This window comes from Toxorhynchites rutilus, chromosome 2, assembly GCF_029784135.1.
Source record: "Toxorhynchites rutilus septentrionalis strain SRP chromosome 2, ASM2978413v1, whole genome shotgun sequence".
Classification (NCBI taxonomy): Eukaryota; Metazoa; Arthropoda; class Insecta; order Diptera; family Culicidae; genus Toxorhynchites; species Toxorhynchites rutilus.
This window is the reverse complement of record NC_073745.1, coordinates 80,612,309-80,633,308: the sequence shown is the minus strand read 5'-3', so window position 1 is coordinate 80,633,308 and position 21,000 is coordinate 80,612,309. Positions and strand designations below refer to the sequence as shown.

The 21,000-nt window shown below is 38.6% G+C and overlaps 1 protein-coding gene and 1 long non-coding RNA gene across 15 annotated transcripts in view; one reads left to right on the top strand and one right to left on the bottom strand.

Annotated features, from left to right (window-relative positions):
- The window catches only part of LOC129768389 (probable phospholipid-transporting ATPase IA), a 250,423-nt gene extending 238,635 nt beyond the window's left edge, over window positions 1–11,788 (top strand). For 12 of the 14 annotated variants that reach the window (XM_055770015.1, XM_055770007.1, XM_055770008.1 and 9 more), the window contains one exon: window positions 10,446–11,788. In XM_055770015.1, the coding sequence (XP_055625990.1) occupies window positions 10,446–10,543 (98 nt within the window). In that variant the 3' untranslated portion in view covers window positions 10,544–11,788. The remainder of the gene's footprint in view (window positions 1–10,445) is intronic. The other 2 variants (XR_008741670.1, XR_008741669.1) reach the window with 1 other exon arrangement.
- Window positions 11,789–12,673: 885 nt separating this feature from the next.
- LOC129769874 (uncharacterized) lies at window positions 12,674–13,729 on the bottom strand. The gene is made up of 3 exons (XR_008741989.1): window positions 13,601–13,729; window positions 13,105–13,541; window positions 12,674–13,048 (listed from the first exon to the last, which is right to left on the bottom strand). It is a non-coding gene; the product is annotated as an uncharacterized LOC129769874 (long non-coding RNA).
- Window positions 13,730–21,000: the final 7,271 nt, after the last annotated feature.

The following is a 21,000-nucleotide window of genomic DNA, read 5'->3' as shown; positions in this document are numbered from 1 at the left end:
CTCTAACTTGAAGTCGCCACCAGACGTCGACGTCATCGCGAATTACCAATTTACCACCATCTGACATATCGTGATGTCGATGATGAACTTTTGCAGCAGAGGGATAGTGAGATAGGCGGTGACGGTAGGTAGAGTGAGATAGCTATAATCGTGTCATACACCTGAGGGAAACAGCGAAATAGGCAGGAACTTCAGGATGCCAAACGAGTGGGAAAAAGATCTGATGCAAGGGATGAAAATCGTGTTCAGGGAAAAGTTTGAGTATTGAACAAAGAAATAATACTGAAACAATGGTCTTAAAATGAACATAAAACCTAGTAATGTGTACTCGATACATTGTAAAAACGCATAATCTTGCTCTGTCAAAATGTTCGTGTTCGATTTTTTTCGTGTTCAACCTTTCCGTTGCTGTTCGTCTCAGTGACGTTGATGTTTCGTGAATGAGGATCGACTTTCATCCGAAAACATAGTTGTACAGTCACCGCTCACCTATTCACGTATTGACTGTCTCACAGTACCAATGAAATAATATAATATAACCGAAAAAAATCTCATAAAGAAATTCTTCTGAATGTAATTGAATGAGCCTAATCTTAAATACATGTCGGAAAATCGGAAATTTTATATACTTAACGGAAATGGAATGGACGCAGATTTTTATTAGGGCGAATCTTCTAAAGACTATGGCGACCACTCGGAGATTCTCCGGAATCAACATTCTGTTATACATTATTCCAAAAAAGTACCAGACTTCAATCAAAATACCAAAAGTACAGAATATGTTTATTATTTCAAGCTACCAACGAATACTAGTCAACTAGTCTGATTTGCTTCATGGGTGGGTGGAATCATTGTAAGGGTCCTTCAGATTAAACGCTCACGCGAAAAAAAATCAAATAGCTCCTTATAATTTTTTTTCGCTCCGTCGATGGCAACACTGCATTCCCCACTTCGGGACGATAATATTCGGCTGATCTTCAGTCTGATGACTTTTAGTGTCAAAATGTACAATTTACAAGAACATTTATTTTTAGTGAAATCGTATTACTCGAGCAACCGAAGCCCGAAGAATGAAACTTTGTCATGTTATGGTAAGAATTTCAACATTTCTCGTCGTCGATTACTTCCTCTGGGGGTACGCGAAGGACCGTTGCTATGTTAATAAGCCACAAAATTTGGAAGAACTTAAAGAAGAAATAACTCGGATTTTCGACAGCATCGAAGTCGTAATGTTAGAGTTTATTTATTATTTATTTATTGGAGGGAAAAGCCCAAAAAGTGGGCACAAAACTTCATCTTTTAGGTATCAACAGACTACATAAAATCCTACAGATACATTTACTTAAACCTAAGCTTAAACTAAACGCGAACGCCTTTAAAAACTGGATACAAAAACAATCAATTAATTAGAAGAATACCGTAAAACAAATTCTTAAGCCTAACACGGGACACATTGAAATCGAAACAACTGTAACACTTATTGAACGCCTTGCACATGCCGGTTATCGGCTCATTTGCACCGTAGTTCGTACGAAAGACGTTTAAAAAATAGTAAGAACGTAGACCCACGCGTCTGATGTTGATGTTCAGTTTTTGCAATAATGCACCACAATCAATATCAGACCGCAACAGATCAGCGATAAATATAGATTTCGAAACGTCGCGGCAAACGCTTAGTAACTGTAGGACCATTAAAATGCATCGACATTTATAATCTGGAAGATGGAGCCGATTCCTCCAAGGTAACAAACGAAGAGCAAATCGTACGAATTTTCGTTGGATGGATTCGATGCGATTCACACCGTTATCGTAAAAAGGAGCCCATACTACCGAGCAGTACTCCAGTGTTGAGCGAAGATGAGTAGAGAGCTTTCAAACAAGAAACATTCCTGAACTCTTTGGCGAACCGAAATATGAAACCGAGTTGACTTGACGCCTTGGCGGAAACGTAATCAACCTGATCCTTAAAGGTTAGTTTCGAATCAAGTATGACACCCAAGTCTTTGATGTTTGAGAATATGATCCGTCAGGCAATATGCGAAACAGATTGGCGATTTTTTTCTGCAGAACGTGATAACTGCACATTTTGAGGCGTTTAGCACCATTCTGTTCTTGTGACACCAATCAGCGAAAACGTATAGCTACTGCTGCAGAAATAAAGCATCACCTCGGTCCTTTATAACAGAATACAAACTGAAATCGTCGGCGTAAGACAGCTCCATGCAACGAATAGAAAAATGAACGTCGTTCAAATAGAGTAAAAAGATGAAGGGTCCTAGGTGACTACTCCGAGGCACGCCAGAAGATACTAGAAACGATTTGGAAATATGATCACCTATTTTTACTGCCATATATCGACCGGTAAGGTATGAACGAAGTCAATTAAGAAGAGAACCGTGGAAGTCAAGTAACTCTAATTTGGTAATTGCAAAGTCATGATTAATTTTATCAAATGCAGCCGAGAGATCGGTGTAAATATCGTCGACTTGATGTGCCTTCACCATCTCGCGTATGATTAAAGAGGTGTATTGTACGAGATTTGTAGCAGAAGATCTCTTCGGCATAAACCCGTGTTGCTCGGAGGCAATGTAGCTGGAACAATTGTACTGCAAATAATCAAGCACCAACAGTTCAAATAGTTTAGAGACTGCACATAAAGCTGCGATACCGCGATAGTTCGTAACCGATTGCTTATCACCCTGTTTGAATATAGGAAAAACGAACGAGAACTTCCAGATCTCGGGGAAAATTCCAGAATTCAACGAGAGGTTGAAGATCGATGCTAATGGTGAGAACAAAATTTCAATGCAATTCTTAATGACGAGCAAGGGTATTCCGTCTGGACCAACGGAGACAGAATTCTTGAGACGGAGGCTACCTTTCCGTACGTCATCACTCGAAATTGGCGGATGCGACCTAATGGCACGATGTATAGGAACCTCACTAGCGGCAGTTTATATATGGTCTCTAGACAAATGTTCGTTGACTAAAACACTGCTAAACTGCGACCGGAACAGATCAGCAATTCCCACTGTATCCGTTGCCTCTTGATCTGCATTGAACATAGAAGAAGGTAACCCTGATTCTTTCCGTTGATCGTTCACATGTCTCCAGAAAATTTTCGGATTCACTTTGAGCTTATTTTGTAGTTCATGTTGATGGGTTTGTTGGCGTTGTTATAATTCCGTTTTGACACGACCGTACTCTGTTCGCAAAATTTCTTTAAAGCGGCACGTTTATAAGACTTTAGTCGCATCAGTCGAAGATCAGACCAGGGTGGATGGTAGATGGGGACGGGATTTTCTTTGGTACGAACTGATCGATCGCATAAACAACAATACTCGAAAAAACGGATGAGACTGCGTTCGCGCCACAATACCGAAGTTCATCATCCCAGTTGATATGATAAAAAAAAGAGACCATTCCCTCGAAGTCAGCTTTACGATAATCGTAAGAAACGGTGTCTATTGTACTACGAAACGAACAAGCCTGACGGAAACGTAATGTTACTTGCAGCGGTGGATGATGTCTACATCGTTTGACTAGTGGTGCGAGTGCCTCAAGAACCGAGCAATTAGAAGCAAGTTCGCTACTGACGAAACAGAGATCGAGTGATCTGTTGTTGTCATTGAAAACCCCATTCAATTGCTGAAGATCAGCGATATTATAGCAGTCCAGCAAAGATGTTGTACTAGAGCCATTGATGCGAAAGTGGTAGAATCCTGTATCATTCTTGGTCCAGTTCATTGATACCAGGTTGAAATCACCGACAACAAATATGTGGTCATTGAAATCGAATTGAATCGAATTGATGTGTTGGTTTACCAACTCAAAATCGCGAAGTCGGTCCGGAGGAAGATATACCACACAAATAAACACCTTTTTTGTTGGTAGGGTCACAGCCACCCACACTTGCTCGACACCCGTAGAATTGGGAGGGTGAATTAAACGAGAGGTAAATGTTGAACAAACTGCTAACAAAACTCCACTTCCAGTAATTTTAGTGCTAGTAGCCCGAGAACGATCAGTTCGATAAATCATACGGTTCTGAATCATATTTCGGACGCTTAAGGCATATGATACAGAAAACAAATCTAAGCTTTATGCACAGGTATTATTTGGTTGATATTTTTAATAAATTAGTTCAATATGCTTTTAAGCTTTCTACTTTGGTACTTATTTGATTGAAAACATAAAATCATCGAATAAAATGTTTTTCAAATGAAGCGAATAAAAATCGGACACTGAATCAAATTTCGGACAGATTGAATTTAAATTTTAAAAACTTTATTTTGTAATTTTTTGGACGAAAATTACATTACACTTGATTATATTTTATAGTCAACTGCGAAACCCTTACCAAGCAATCACAGTAAACTGTTAACGATGATGAGAAATGATGAAACACGGGAGAAATTTAAATATTTATGAACGGGTAAATTCTACGTGCTCACGCTAAGCAAATCTCAAACACAAACGATAATGAGTAGTGTTGTAAGATTTCTGCCGATTATGTTACAATTCAAATGTAGTTTTCATGTGAAAGTATAGTGACACCAAGGGATTAGTCTAAAGAAGCAATTGTGATATTAATTTGATAGTTATATCATCAGTGCATTAAGCATTTCAAGATATTAGAACAAAGTGTCCGAAATATGATTCAGAACGGTATCATCCGGACCCAATGAGGTACATATAGAGGTGGAGCAGTAGGCGAAGTATATCTGTATTGGCAAGCAAAATATCGTGTCGAAATTATTTGCATTCAATATGGAATGTATATGGAAGATACAAAACAACGTTCAAAATACTCACGGTTGCATGATAATTTGAGCCAAAATTCTCATGAAATCATTCAACTGGTTGTTTTTTAACAGATGGCAATTATATCGTGGCTTATTTCGATTATTCTTGTGGTAAAAAGGTCCAGAGAGCAGTCGTATGCTTAGTTCTCGAAAGCAGTAACATTTCCGATGAAATTTTGATTAATTGGCGATTATTATCCTACAACATACACACCGACACTGAGAGCCTTCGAAACATCAACTTCATAACGGTAATATAATGGAACTTCGTTTGTTTCTATGAACGTGGGGGAGTGAAAATGGCACATAGTAAAATCACTTTTTACTTTTCACATTAGCCTCATATTCAGCGGAAGCTCTACAAAAATGTACGTTTTTAATTGATGAATTACTTCCTGAAAATAGCATTTTTACATGGATGCGGTGGGCACTCAAAGATAAACACAACGACTGACGTCACTATTTGCTTAAATAGTTAGGGCAGCGCATGCTATGTCGCTCGAAACTCGACTCTCTTCATTAGCTTTTTTCTAGGACATTGATCCGGACCGAAGATTTGCTTGGAAAGCGTATTGCCATTCAGCCAGGTTTAAGTGAAGGCGTATATATCGTAGCAAGCATCAGAGGACGCTAGTTTGTACCGAGCTACGGTTTTGTTCATGCCTCCGACGTTCTGATAGTAGAACAATACTTCCTCCTCCTGGATCAATGATGCGATGCTAATGTTTCCGTTGGAACAGTCGTGAAGAGGAGTCACTGGAAATGTGGGGGAACTTTCTACGACGGTGTAGTGATCATTTCCTGCTTCGGCAGGGCATATACTATTCAAGCAATTACCTGAGAAACCAAGCTCAGTAACTTGAGCGGTGCGATCGGGTTCATTTTAATGAGTAGCTATTTTGAAGATAGTCTGACAATTTGTACCTCGTTTTTTGATCGATTATCTTCAAATTCACGAAATCAAACGTTCACTGGCCATGAATGGGTAGACAGTGTCTTTTCTCTGTGCGCTTCGTCGATGCCTACTTTGAAGGACACAAACCGGAGCGAATTGAGATCTGTCCCATTAGAGATCAGTGTTACCACTCTTGGTGACACGCCCGTCAGCTCAAGGCACTCACTAACCAGTGAGGCATTCTGGCTCTTCGAAGTAGTCGGATGGAAAGCTGTTAGATATACCCATACCAACTGGTCGCCAGCACGGCGATCGAAGTTTCTAGTTTTTATAGTACTAGCAGCTATCGTGCCAACATTGCCATGAGTTCTCATCGATTGAGGTGTATGTGGCAAGCTAACGATCGATATGATAGGCTGACTTCTAGTCTTGAGCAATTGTGTGGTGGATACTGGAACAGCTGAGCTCGTTGAAGCCTCTGGACGTTGATTACAGATGTTGAGATTGGGCTTCCGTGCGGTAGGAAGGGCTTTTGTGCATGAAGAATTTTGTTCACCGTTTAAATCGCGTTATCGAAAAAAAGGGTGGTCACATCGAAAATGTCCTAAAATAAGCTTTATTTTCATTTTTTAAAAATAAATATCGGTTCCCTTTTGTAGAAGTTATTAAAATTTGTTGAGTGAGCGTTTAATCTGAAAACCCCTGTAGAATTACGTCGGCCCAATCGTAACAGTTAATGTTAACCACAAAGATTTTGTGTTTTGTATCCTCGTTTATTTGTTTCGAAAAATTTTAAACAGCTTGGCGAAACATTTCTCATTGTTTGATTTTTCTTCCGATTTTTTTCTTTATTTCACGATTGTGTCTTTCGATCGGACAAAGTTCGAGGACAAGCCAGAAAGTAGCGGACGTTTTTGACTGGTGTGTCAGTGGACGGAGCTAGGGTCGTCACTTTGGTGATTCCTACGGTCAGTACGCATCGAGCTGGGGTAGCGGGAGGTCCGTATCTATCTTACTTTTCTCACTGTGGATAGTTAAAATGTACGCTGCAACTTGTGCCACTTGTGACGCTTAATGAGTACTGAGCGTAAAAATCTGTTGGTGCCAAGATGACAGTCTACTTTCGCGCTAGTTTAACACGTTTGCTACTTTCTGAATTATCCTCGTACTTGAGTGTTTGATGGATTGAAGTCTTCGGCATAATGGTGATTTTATTATCAACCATCATCCTGGTCCATCGTCATCAAGTAGTCTTTACGCTTGTTGCTGGATCCTGTTTTTGGAACAATAGTCGACTGCTCACGGAGGCGTTCAAGAAATCTCTAGAAACAGCCGAACGAGGAATTTCAAATGATTTTGTTATGTCATGCTGCAAAAACATACGAATTTTCAACAATTTTGTGCAGAATTTTTTTAACGCACTTGTTGTTAATTTGGCTTCTTTTTCGAAACAACGCACAAATGACAACAAAACATATTTGAGGACGTTGAACATACAATTTATTTTATTATTGGTACTAGGACATACGCACAAACATAAAAGATCGAGTCAATTTACAGTGGCTAGGTTTTGCTGTGCACATACCTTACTGTGATTCACATAACTTCCGATCACAGAAATGGATGTAGAGGATTGGGCGATATTTGTACAAAGATCGATTTTGTAAATTATTTTTGTTATTTAAATCGTTTATTTTTACAGGCTCAGTTACATAGGTTTAAAGGAGCCGAACTCCTTACTGTATTGTTACTAGTATATATACATTTTTCCTTAATTCTAATGTTAATAATATAGGAAACCGATTACTCGCGGTCAACTCGAGTTTAGAAGGGTGACATATTTTCTTCAGGAAAAGGAGGGGATATGAGGATATGTTGACAATGATCACACTCACACTCTCAATCACACTCATCACACTCAATTCTTAAACCTATCTTATATCTAATATGTATTTACATTTTATCCTATTCTTAAGAAGGGATCCGATCTCTCACAAAGGAAAAGGAAAAGGAAAAACTAAGGGTATAAGGACAATCACACACGAAGATCGATAGCTTTAAGGAATACATATATTTGGGACATGTAATCAAGGTCTAACCGAGCCAACACGTCTCTCACCGGCATCATGGGCTGCCTTCCTCGGGCCCGAAGGGTGACTACTAAATACGATCTGGCGACAAGATACAGCTCGCACGACCAAACAACGTGCTCGATGTCGTGGTAACCTTGGCCACAAACACAAAGATTGTTGTCGGCAAGATTAATACGAAAGAGTAGCGCATCTAACGAACAGTGATTGGACATGAGTCGGGAGAAGGTGCGAATAAAGTCCCGACTCAAGTCCAGACTTTTGAACCATGGTTTGAGGCTAACCTTAGGGATAATCGAGTGGAGCCACCGGCCCAATTCATCTTCGTTCCATTTGCGTTGCCAGTTAACTATGGTATTTTTGCGGACTAAAGAATAAAATTCATTGAAGGCGATTTGACGCTGATAAATATCGCCTTCAATTGCACCTACCTTTGCTAATGAGTCAGCCCTCTCATTACCCAGAATTGAGCAATGTGAAGGGACCCAGACAAAGGTAATGACATAACAGCGTCTGGATAAAGCACTCAAAATTTCTCGTATTCTCTCAAGGAAGTACGGCGAGTGCTTTTCCGGCCTCACTGAACGGATAGCTTCGACAGAGCTAAGACTATCCGTTACAATGTAATAGTGTTCAACAGGTCGTGAGGCGACGCTGTCCAGCGCCCAGTGTATCGCTGCCAATTCAGCAATATACACTGAGCAAGGATTCTGAAGACTGTGTGAGGTGCTAAAAAATTCGTTGAACACTCCAAATCCTGTGGACTCATTCATAGAGGACCCATCAGTAAAGTACATATTATCACAATTGATATCCCCATACTTTGCATCGAAGATCGTTGGAACGATCCTCGATCGAAGATAATCTGATGTTCCATGGATATCCTGCTTCATGGACAGATCAAAATGCACAGAGGAATTGATGTAGTCAGGAAAACAAACACGGTTGGGAATATACGAAGAAGGATTAACCTGCATGGAGACGAATTCATGATATGAGCTCATGAATCCAGAATGAAAATTTAGCTCGATCAGCTGCTCAAAATTTCCGATCACCAATGGGTTCATAACCTTACACCGGATGAGGAATCGAAGAGACAATAAATTGAAGCGATCTTTTAGTGGGAGTAGGCCTGCCAAAACCTCGAGACTGATGGTATGCGTTGAGGGCATACATCCCAACGCGATACGGAGACAAAGATACTGAATTCGCTCGAGTTTAATGAGGTGTGTTTTGGCAGCTGATTGAAAACAGAAACTGCCATACTCCATCACTGAGAGAATAGTTGTTCGATACAACATTATAAGATCTTCGGGATGGGCTCCCCACCAGGTGCTGGTAATTGTACGGAGAAAGTTTATTCTTTGTTGACATCTTTTACTCAGATACTTAATATGGGCCCCCCAAGTACATTTAGAGTCGAACCAGACCCCAAGATACTTGAATGACATAGCATGAGTGATCGGTTTACCCAAAAGTTGAAGCTTTGGTTTTGCTGGTTTATGCTTCCTAGAAAAAACCACCATCTCTGTTTTCTCCATGGAGAATTCGATCCCTAGCCCAATGGCCCAGGTTGAAAAATTGTTCAAAGTATCTTGTAAGGATTCTTGCAGGTCGGATTCGTTTGATCCTACGACAGACACCACTCCATCATCTGCAAGTTGTCTTAGGCTGCAATTTTGTGTAAGGCAATTGTCAATGTCGCTTACGTAGAAGTTGTACAAAAGGGGGCTTAAACATGAGCCCTGGGGGAGTCCCATGTAAGAGACCCGACTTACTGCCGAATCTCCGTGAGAAAAGTTCAAATGTTTCTCACAAAGCAAGTTATATAACATATTATTCAATAGAGGCGGCAGACCCCGAGATTGTAATTTGTCTGACAAAACCTCTATTGAAACAGAATCAAGATTTTGTAAATGACACTGATTAAATCGACACCAAAGAATCGATCTTTAAGAAATCGAAAGGTGCCGTACACCTGATATTTAGTCATAGCCTTTTTATGGTTTTAGCGCCAGTTCTAGAAAACAATATGGCGGCTGGAACTGATATCACCATTCATGTCAGTGATTGTATAAGCCACTTGTTGCAGTACATCACGCCTATCAGTAGCTGCCGGTAATTGTGATCCTGTCAGCATTTGTACGGAAGAAAGTCGTAGAAAAATTATATTGACTTTGTCAGTAAGCTTAATGGAGCGATCCAAATATTGACATTATGTTCATAAAATTTGTTAGCTGGTCTTTGGTGAGATTAAAATCGATATGCACTGAAAAACAAATCTACAATAAAATTCTAAAATCGAAAGAAAAAGATCGATATTCGCAATTTTTTTCGATATTACTGCACGCTAACCTCACAACCACTAATGCCAATCAATTACAATATGATTGTAAATTAAAAGTATTAATCGAATAAGAGCGAAGAATTGTAGAAATAAAATGACAAAACTATGAAATTGAACTTCCACTTGCACAGAAAAACCGATCAATGTCGCACAAAAAGGGCAATAATTGCTTTCGAAATGAGAAAAATTCAACAAAATAATATCGTGAGCCTAATATTAACGCAATTCACAATCTTTGAATTCTAAATAACTCAACATAACATAATTATTTCCCCTCCGAAACATTCCGCACATCTCTCGGTCTGCAGATGGTTTTGCTTTCTCGCAAGAGGAAGGCGGCAGCGTGACCCAAACCGATGTCATCAGAGCCTACGACACCAATCTGCCCAAACCGGATGGGAACTGAGAGTGCCGACCCGATTTCTGCTACGAAAACTATTTTCCCGTGTGCTGAAGCGGAAGCGCAAACGTCAACACCATCATAAAAACCACCACCACCACCACCACTACCACCTACAACTCCTGCAAGAGCGATCATAGCACTAGCAGCAGCATCAGCAACAATATCGTTATTAACTGATCGCTAATCGGATCGATCGTGGGCGATCGGCCATCGTACAAAACTGTACGACTGTTGGTAAATTTGAATCTTACTTGTGAGAATGTTTGTGCATAAGTGTATGTATGTCAAAAGTTTACATTATTTATGAAGGTATTTGTCAGTAATGGAAAAACAAGAAACGCTGTTTAAATGTGTAAGTGGCCAGGGTATATTTATAGTAGAAGATAAATCGAGAATATTTATTTTGTCAACCAATATGTGAAAGTATTTATAGTAATTAGTGATAGTATTCTCAGTTGGCATTAGATAAGTGAGGCGCGATCGAATATATGTGGGTCGGTTTGATGTTTCCCAAAGTCAAGACAAAACAGTCGAAAAAATCATAAAAGTATTATTTTTTTTTACTAAAAACAAACACAACTAAACAAATTATCATGCGAAACTCTGACATACACAACAAGCAACCACTTAGTAATCTCATTACTTCTGTTTTATCTTTAGAGCGGAGAGTTCTCTGGCTTAACGCGCGATTCAGTTTTCTACGCAAACAAGTTAACATTTGACAAAAAAGAGGGGAGAAAACACTAGGAACATTACTGCAACAAACATAAACTTTACTGGCCAACAAAAGAAACATTAGAAACGTTGTGAAGATTGTTCATGCCTTAATAATAAAAATTACTAACAAAACTATTGGAAGATATCCATTATACATAGCGCTGAAACACAACCTCTGTCTCTCACATAAAGTAAAGGAAAAAAACACAAACTCAAACTATCATTCTGTCAAACAAACAAACCAACAAATATCTGTTAGCTATGTAAAACAACAACAGAAACAACAACAACAACACAAACTTAAAGGTCAGTAGATGATGAGAGGATAATCATAGTTGTAGAATCCATCACAAACAGGTGGAAAAATATCTCGATTCAATCCGGTAACAGAGATGGATCACATAACACAGATTAATCAACGTCGATTCGGACACCGTCGAATGGAGAAACAAAGATGTTTAATGTCTCAGTTAATGTTTGCTATTGGGAGAATAAAATCCAACTATAGAGTAAAAATCATCTAAATCATCACCAGGCGGCGGCATTGTGTTGATTGATTTTTTTTCCGAAAGCCTTCTGAAAATTCCTTCAAAACCGTTATAAAACGCCCAATTTTATCAAATGAAACAAATTCACCAGTCTGTTATTACCTTATTTTAAAACTTTTTCTTCCCACTTCATTGAGGAAGTTACTTCACACGTAGGGATCCACGATAATCGTTCGATTAATCGATTAATCGAATACTTCCTACAGAAATCGATTATTGATCGAACGAATACTGAACAACGAATAATCGAAGCGAACGAATAGTTTACGTCGATTAATCGATCCAAGCCCAGAGCAAAAAAAAAGTACGACCACTGCAGTGTTATCCTGAAAATCAATCATTGTCATTGGCGCTGCCCTAAACTCGTGATCGAAGTTCAATGCCGTCAACGCGAATTGAGCTTCTATTACGAGTTTGGGGAAACGTAAAAGATAATAATTGATTTTCAGGCGGAATGAACACTTTTTTGTATCCAGATGGCTTTCTAACAAATGAGAAATATTAATCTAACTAATTATTTCGCTCAGTATGACGATTAATCGATTATTTGGGGCGATTAATCGTATCGAATAACAAACTGCTGAAAAGTACCCACATTCTGTTTTGCCTGCCAAGATCGGGTCGATGAAATGTCAACAATCGACCTCAAAATGCTGCCACCTTGCAATCGAGTTATCGACCTTTCATATGCATTCATCGAACAACTTGACGCCACTTTTTCGCCAACATGTGCAAGGCGTCGACCTGCTTGCAGCGCTGCTTTCAGCACTGCTTGCTGCTTGTTTGTATTGGTTTGTTATTGAAAATGAAAAGGAAATACATTGATCGATTTTAAACATTTTATTGAAAAAAAATAATAAAAACCCATGTATAATAAAAATAAGGTATATAATGGAATCGGTGCATCCGGGTTGTCTGGATTGACGATTCAAATCCGACTGAGTACATTGATGAATACCTCCTTGCCCTTGATGACACAGATATGTGGCTGAGGAGGATTCTTCAATGTGCGTGAAGCACGGGATCTCCGATGGGGAAAATTGCTCGAAATACTATCGATGGCCAGGTCCTGCTGCTGTTGCTGTTGATGCTGTTCCCCGGAATAGCACCCTGGACTTAAAGGATACTGCTGCGGGAAAGCTGATGCTTTTGGCTGGTGTGACAGAAGTGGAAATAAGCAATGTGGTGATGAGGGAAATCATCTTTCTCACTCGCCGATTGATTGAGTCTGATGTATTCATAGCTGAAACAAAATAAAATGATTAGTAAGTGAAAAGCAGAAATGAATTCCCTACTCACCAGTTGTATGATCCGGATAAAAATGCGAACATTAAAATATCATGCGATTACGTTCGCTAACCTCGCCTATTTTCATTCTACTATACTACGGAATCAGTGCATTCGGGTTCCTCCGGGGTGGTAATTTAGCTGAGCAAGTTGATAAATACCTCCTTGTCGTTGAGTTTTCGTGTCTGAAGCGGATTTTTGAATGTGCGCGAAGCACGGAACCTCTAATGGGGAAAGTTCTTCGCAAACCATACCATGGTCAAATTCTGCTGCTGCTGCTGTTGATGCTGTCCCCCGGCATTGCCAACAGGGGTTGGAGGTTACTGCTGCAGGAAAACGGATGTTGTTGGCTGCTGTGATAGAAGTGGAAATCCGCACTGTGGTGATGGGGGAAATCATCTTTCTCACTTACCGATTGATGGAAGCAAACGAGTCGAATGTGTTCATAGCTGATAAGACAAGATAAAATAATTAATAATTAAAAAGCCGAAATATATTTCATACTCACCAGTTGTATGATCCATTTGTTTTTGTTTGAGATGACAGTTTAGCGGAGTGGAAAAAAGAACCACCAGTGATGCCATTTGGTTTGTTTAATTATTCAGTATTTTCGACTAACGAACTATCCGCGTTGACGATATTCGGGAATAGGCATGACAGTATGGATTTGCAGAACGAATGAATACACTTTTAAAATGAAAATTATGAATGAACATGATTTTTCCTTAATCAAATTAGTATTCTATGTAAGTGAAAATCACCATTGCCTGCAAGTGGTGAAAAAACGTCATAAAAAAATATGTTTTGAGATAATTTTATATTATAATGACAAGTTTTTTTGAGAATATCTGAACGTCTATAGAAAATAATTCAAATTAGGGTCATGACAACGTACTTTAAGTAGGAAAAATTATGCCAAGAAAAAAAATTCATACAAATTTTAGCAATTATAAACTGATTCGGGCCGACTAATATGATAGAGAATAGTTTGCCTCATACAAACTAATGCCGTATCCAGATGTCGATACCTCATCGTCGTCATCGTGAATAGGTAACAGCGTTACGGTCGTTGTTAGGTCGATGTTTTTTTCGTCGATTGGATTGTGGGTATTCGATTAGTGGATGAACGAATAGTTTCAAAAATCGAGGATCACTATTCACACGCCGTTTGTTTACAAAATAGATTGTCATTTTGAGATTATTTTCCTCGTTCATCTTGCGGATGAGCATCATAGCAATAAAACAATGGATCGTTTCCGCACCACTTTTACTTTACAGAATAGCATGCAACGTCAAAGATTCCGTACAGTACGTGACGACGATTGGTGCGCTTTCTGCGTCGGTGAAATAATTGATGTGACCGCTAAATGGCCACGATCAACGACTTTCCTGTAGAACATTGAGTTTCAGTAATGCGGAGGAACTATAGTTCCAGCAATACGGTGAAAAATGTCACACCGCGTGTGCCTCAATCAGTGCGGTGAATATGCAAAATAAAAAAGGAAAAATAGACGAAAATGACAAAGAATACCATCCATCATCAAAGAAAGCATTGCTCGATCGTTTGAAATAGGTTAGCATCGTCAATTAAGAACTGAAAGTATTCATTGTCAAACGAAAGCTATTCTTTCTCATTTGAATGTGATGAATGTATAGAATCGAACGAAAACAAATAATCTTTTTCACAACCTCGGTTTTTCACATTGAAACACGTTTTCGGTTTATTCACTGTCGTATACACCCCGAAAAAAACCTTGGTAGAAAACTACCAGATTTTCTGCACATATTACCAACCGTATGTAAAATGAATGCCAGATGAAATTTACACCCCTACCAGAGGTTAGTATATTTTACTCGATAACATACGTAAACCTGAATGTTGTTATATCTGAAAACTGTGATGAGCAAAGCGAGCAATAACCGTTGTTATTGTTGTCATACGACAACACGGAGGGAGGTAATATTTTTGATATAATCCTAAAGCGGCCTTTACACGATCATTCGTATTGACATAAGTTCAACAGAATGACATTAAAAATGATCGTGTAATTCCACAAAGATACAATAATTGCGTAAACAACACTCAAATTTCCTGCAAGTGTAGTATATTTTCAAAAAAAAACAGGAAGTGGATATCTGTGGTATAACCGCAAGGGTGACGTAGGACTATCGTTGATTTAGTGATCATTTATTTTGAGTTGCATCTGAATCAATTCTGAATAACTGAATAAATTAATATTTGGGGTACTTCGAAAACGAGAGCGTTACGTCTCTTGGTCGCCTTCTCTTCTCCTCCTGATGGATCGGCTTTTCTGCGCTCCCTCACAGTTCCAAACAAACTGAATGCGTTTCAGGTCAGGTCAGGCCAGGTAATGAATCCCTCGATCCCTCGCTGTCCAGCTCGTTCAGTTCGTTCAGTAACAATGTTGTCTTGTTGATGTCCTCACGAAAAATAAATGCGTTTCACCACCAGAATATAGCTTAAGTATGCTTTTGGTCCGTGATTGAATCGAGAGAAGGTGTGGTTTACGATAGCAATTTGGAAAGCAAACTGGAGGCGAATGAACTCTCTGAGTTTGAAACTTGTGCTGAAAACATGGAAAATGAAACAATGAGTCTGTTAAGCCTAATCAGCCAAATCAGTCTAATTTGTACATTTTCAATGGTAAATTACAACACATATACTAAGTCATTCTTCTGATCATTATTTAACCGTTTGTCTATACATTTCCAACATTGTTACTAAAGCTTTTCATTATAGTATAAAGTTGTCTTCAACAACAAATTTCGTATGATATTTTCACGTTTTTCATTTAAACAGAATACTAATTTGATACGGAAAAGTTAATTTTCATTCATAATTTTAATTTCAAAAGCGTTTTCGTTCCGCCTGAAAATCGATTATTCTTTGACGCTCCCCTAAACTAGTAAGTGCGCTACACATACACCGTCCCGTCATCGTGAAGTAAACGTAAAGGAATGAAATGTCAAATATTCTCCCATGGAAATCGTATGGTAGTATTCACATACACCATACCGGCAACTTTGACGTCGGCAAATTAAGTCCTAGAGAATAGTTGACGGAACGGTGACGGTGACGCTGTATGTGTAGCGCACTGTAAACGAAGCTCATTGCCGTCAACGCGAATTGACGAATCTACGCAAAGCTGCATCAGCTCATGCGAAATCTACATTAGATCTCAGAACCACAAAAGTGATTATGTTTGTATGTCTACACGCCTCAAAGCGAGATTCGGACGTGATTATTTTCATCAATTTCTATTTAAATTCGTTTTAACCATTAAATCTCGTCATTAAATGGTAAGAAAGTTAGATGTTTGTATATTTACAACGGTTACATCACGCGATTTGACCGAAGTTATAGATAAACTTCGAAATTTTTATGTTTGATAATGCATATAGGTTATGAGTACACTGAAGTCACTTTTCACGCGGTAGATACGTGCCGCGTAAAAGAAAACCGCTTAAATTCCAAAATCTGCTTAAATTCCAAAATCCGCGTAAATTCCAAAATTCGCGTAAAAATCTACAAACAATGAATTATTAGTTCAAAATGCAACCTATATTCTAGTAATTGATTTACAGATTTTGTTGTGAACGCTATAATCATGGTATCTGTTTCTCCCTTTATTCCTCAGCTACTAATCACTGACACAATACAAACTTATTTCACTTCACCGCATAAATTTCAAAATCCGCGCGAAAAAAAAGCACGTAAATTCCGAAATCCGTGTAAAAATAACCGCATACATTCTTAAAACCGCGTAAAAAGCGACTTCAGTGTAATAACTTCCGGACATTTTTCAGAAGCTAATGCTGTGGATAATGGCAATGCAATCGTTATCATATTGAGTTTGTTGATATAAATGATTATGCAAGGGATTCCGTTTGGCCGATATGAGAAGAATTTACAGTATTTGAAGCGCAACATATGCCAAAACTCGTCAATCATAGAATATGAAAAAGTTTAAAATGTTTAATTTATTAATGAATTGGTTGGGCCACCTACATTAATAAACTATGTGCTTAGTACGAACGCGCCGCTTCATATTGCGTCAAACAAAATGTAAGGTGATATACTCAGGAATTATGTCGTCATTGCTATCGACTCATCACAAACATTAGTGTACACCGAACCGTAACAGGAACATAATGAGCTTATTTGATGTTTTTATTTTTTGACATAGGTCTACGTCTAACCGGAAGATATAGGGGGTGAAATGAAAATCTAGGTACTGAACAAGTAGGAAAAAGTCACAGGAGGGTTGTGTCCGAGACACGACCGCATAATTGACGTAGGATTCCGTTAGGTTATCTGTTGATTTTGGATATGTTTGAAGAATTACATCGTTAAACTCTTCGATAATGATTTGGTGGACCTGAAAAGGGCCGTTTTGTTTGGTTGTTGGGTATTGTTTGTTCATTCCACCAGTGTTTAACGGGTGATGATGACAGAAGGATGATAAACAGTCGTTGGATGGTGCGTATCAGATAAAGGATACCGAAATGGAACGAGATATGATGACGAGCCCTCTGTGATCCTAGACGTGATGCCTCTTGTGATATGTATGGATGAAATAAAGAAAAAAATTTCACCAATGTAATAAAAGATAATTATTAATACCGAACACAATTATCAATTTTACTCATCAGTAAAAATATGTTACTTTAATATAGCGAAAATATATTTGATATGGGAATTGTTTATTCAACCCAATGCGAATTTTAATTGGACTAACAACACCTAATACTATATGTAGAGCATATGGGAAATCACTATTTCTTCTCTTTTCCAATTTTTCTCGCCGTTAAACTTTCCTTGGGTGAAAATGAACACAACATAACAGACAGCTTAAACCAAACGATAAATCGTTTCATATATCAAGTCATTTTTAACCCCTTCCCGTATTATTTAATACGTCACAAATCAATTGATTTCAAAACTCTGCTCTGTTCTGGTGCCCTATGTTATGCAAGTACACCACGAGTGAGACTCGATGTTGTGCGGGGAAGGGTTAACGGCTATCGTATACAATTTTACACTTACACTTGTGCTAAATTTTTCACAATGCACGATCGGACATTGATATGGAATTTCACGAAGCAACCAACATTATAGTTCCAAATTTAAATTTTAGTTGCTAGTATTAATCGTATCACTCTCCTTACTTGCAATATAAAAATGCCCCCGACTTTCATGTGTTTGAAATGTCGATTTCCATCAGACAGTTTGGTTTTGATGTCTGTGTTAGGGAACACATTTCGGCGGGAGCAAAATCTCCCCTTACTTTCATGTATTTGCAAATTTGATTTCCCCCAAGCAGCTTGGTTTAGATGTCTCTGTTAGGGAACCGCCGCATGTGTCGTCAATTTCGACAAATCAGAAGTGGGTATTTCCGTTAGGATAGGGGTTGAGATTTTTCAATTGTTCGATAGTTAGTTTAATGATATATATTATTTTCTTCAATATAAAAAAATGTTATGGAGTGCCGAAATCGATTGACGCAAAAATTTCATCAATCCATCATGAAATGACTGAGCAATAAGCGTTTGAAATTGGACAATTTTCGCGATGAGCTCGATTTTCGATTTTCAATTTGTACCCCAATATGTTCCCGAAAGACGTAATCCTACGTCAAAATGCAAGATTTGGAACGCTTATAACTCGAGCATTTCTCAATAGATCGCAAAGGTTTTTGCATCAATTGATGGGAAATATATCTACGCATCTATCATAACGAATAACATTTCATTTTTCTTGAGATGAATAATTGTGAAATATCAAGAATTGTCCAAATGCACTATGTGCCCATTTTTTATTGGTCCATTTTATGCTCCTCAAATCGTACCGACCAAAACGGGCAACCAGAGCAGCAGCGAAATACAATGAAGCACAATTGGAAAGGAAAAAGAAAAAAAATTATAGAAGGTTGTGTCCAAGATACGACCGCATTGTTGACGTAGAACTACACTGTTATTTTATATAAGTCGCTTGTTTATACCTCCGGATATTATTCTATAATGCTGTGAAATTTCAGAAACTTGCAAGTATCAAATAACATGCTACATGTTATTTAGTATTGCATCAAAGGAATCGTACCTCTAGGCATCGTTCGTACAACGTAAACTAAGCGCCAAACAAGCGTTCGCCATAGCATGCATACAGAGCCATACATTGGTGGATTGAAACTACTAGGAATATAAACACTTCTCATCATTTTGCGCTATTCTCAAAAGAAACGCTTCTGTTAATATTACTGGCTCCGAAAAAAGTTGCATTACTTTCTCATGCTCGAGAGAAGTGCAGTTGTCACCCTTAGTGGAGGAAGTTTTGCTACTGGCAAGCGAAACCTAATCACATACAAAATTCCAGAACGACATTTACTTTCTTGGTGACTAAACAAGCGAAATAAACTTTTTTTGTTAATAACAACCTCGAAATATGATGAATATTAGCGCAAATGCAACCCTAGTTGAAGGCAGTTTTGCGACTGGCTCGCGAACCCAAATAACTTATAACATTCCAGTAAGACATTCAAGATGCTTGGTATTCCCCAAATATTTTTTTGGCGCACAACCTTAACGCTTAACGCTTGACGTGCCGAAATCGCCTACTCCGCTGTTATTCGATGCGGTGTCACACTCGAGAAGGGTCGGTTCAGTGCGAGCGTTTTTCACGGCACCAACATCGCGTGTATCATTAGATGACGCTTGCCTCGAAATTGTATTGCCCCTGGCAATGCGTTCGTTGCGCAGGCTCGAGCCTGCCTTTCTCTGCTTCTTGCTCATCACACACTCCAATTTATGACACGGAAAGAAAAACACACGACACGAATAACGCGAAAAACGAACAGAAAAACCAAACGACGATATCCAAGTTGGATTACCACTGGTGGGGACCAATCTTATATCGAAGCGCAGCGAAAGCAAAGTAAACTGGATTGCTCAACAGTCCGATGCCGAATGAAAGTTTGCCTCAGCGAGATCCACTGTTTATACTCTAGGCAAGTATTCCCCTTCATTATTCTACTTATCCTTTGTTCACGGAGACTTTAAATCCTACGATTTCCTCTCCGTTGGTCGTCGATAAGTTGCTCGTTATTGTTCGGGTAAGCACACAAAGGGACAGAACAAATGTATGAGAAAATGGAAACGCTTAAAGTTTTCATGAAATTTAACCATTTACAAACCAGGGAATTCTAATGTATAGCATATTAAACAAATCTTACGGTATTTCCGATTCGTTTAGTATGTAAATCGCCAAAATCCGTTCGCGGCAAAAATAGTTATTAACGTTAACTTTATTTCATAAAAACGTGACCTTTTCTGATTTGGCACCCTTAATGAAAGACGTAGTTCTACGTCAAAACAAAGAGCTAGAGTATGAATAGTATCATGCAAATGATTGTTGCAATTCTGCATATGGTAAGTGAAAACGGAATATTTGAGACAAGTTTCAATTGTCGTTTTATTTCTAGAACCGCTAGAAGTTTTTGCAGTAGCTTGGAGCTCAGGTCTGTTTCATCGGAGAAATCGAAGCAGTATTTTGAAAATCGATTGCGCGTGCACAAGTTTTGCAAAGTGAGATTGCTGCCAATTAGCTTTTGAATTGCGTGGGTGAAATGATGTGTATTCCACTATATGAAGCGTTTGCTGTTCTACGCCGTCAGCCTTAACAGCAATGCATATCATTGTTTCAATTATGCATACGGAAAGTGAAAATAGAATGCTTGAGACCAGTTATTAAGTGTTTTTTTTTTATATTCTAGAGCCGCTAGAGGTTTTCGCAGTAGCTCAGGTGTGTTTCATCGGACTGAAGTAATCGATACAGAATTTTGAAAATCGATAAGATATGAGGCTCACGCCCTTTTTTATTTCAAAATGAGA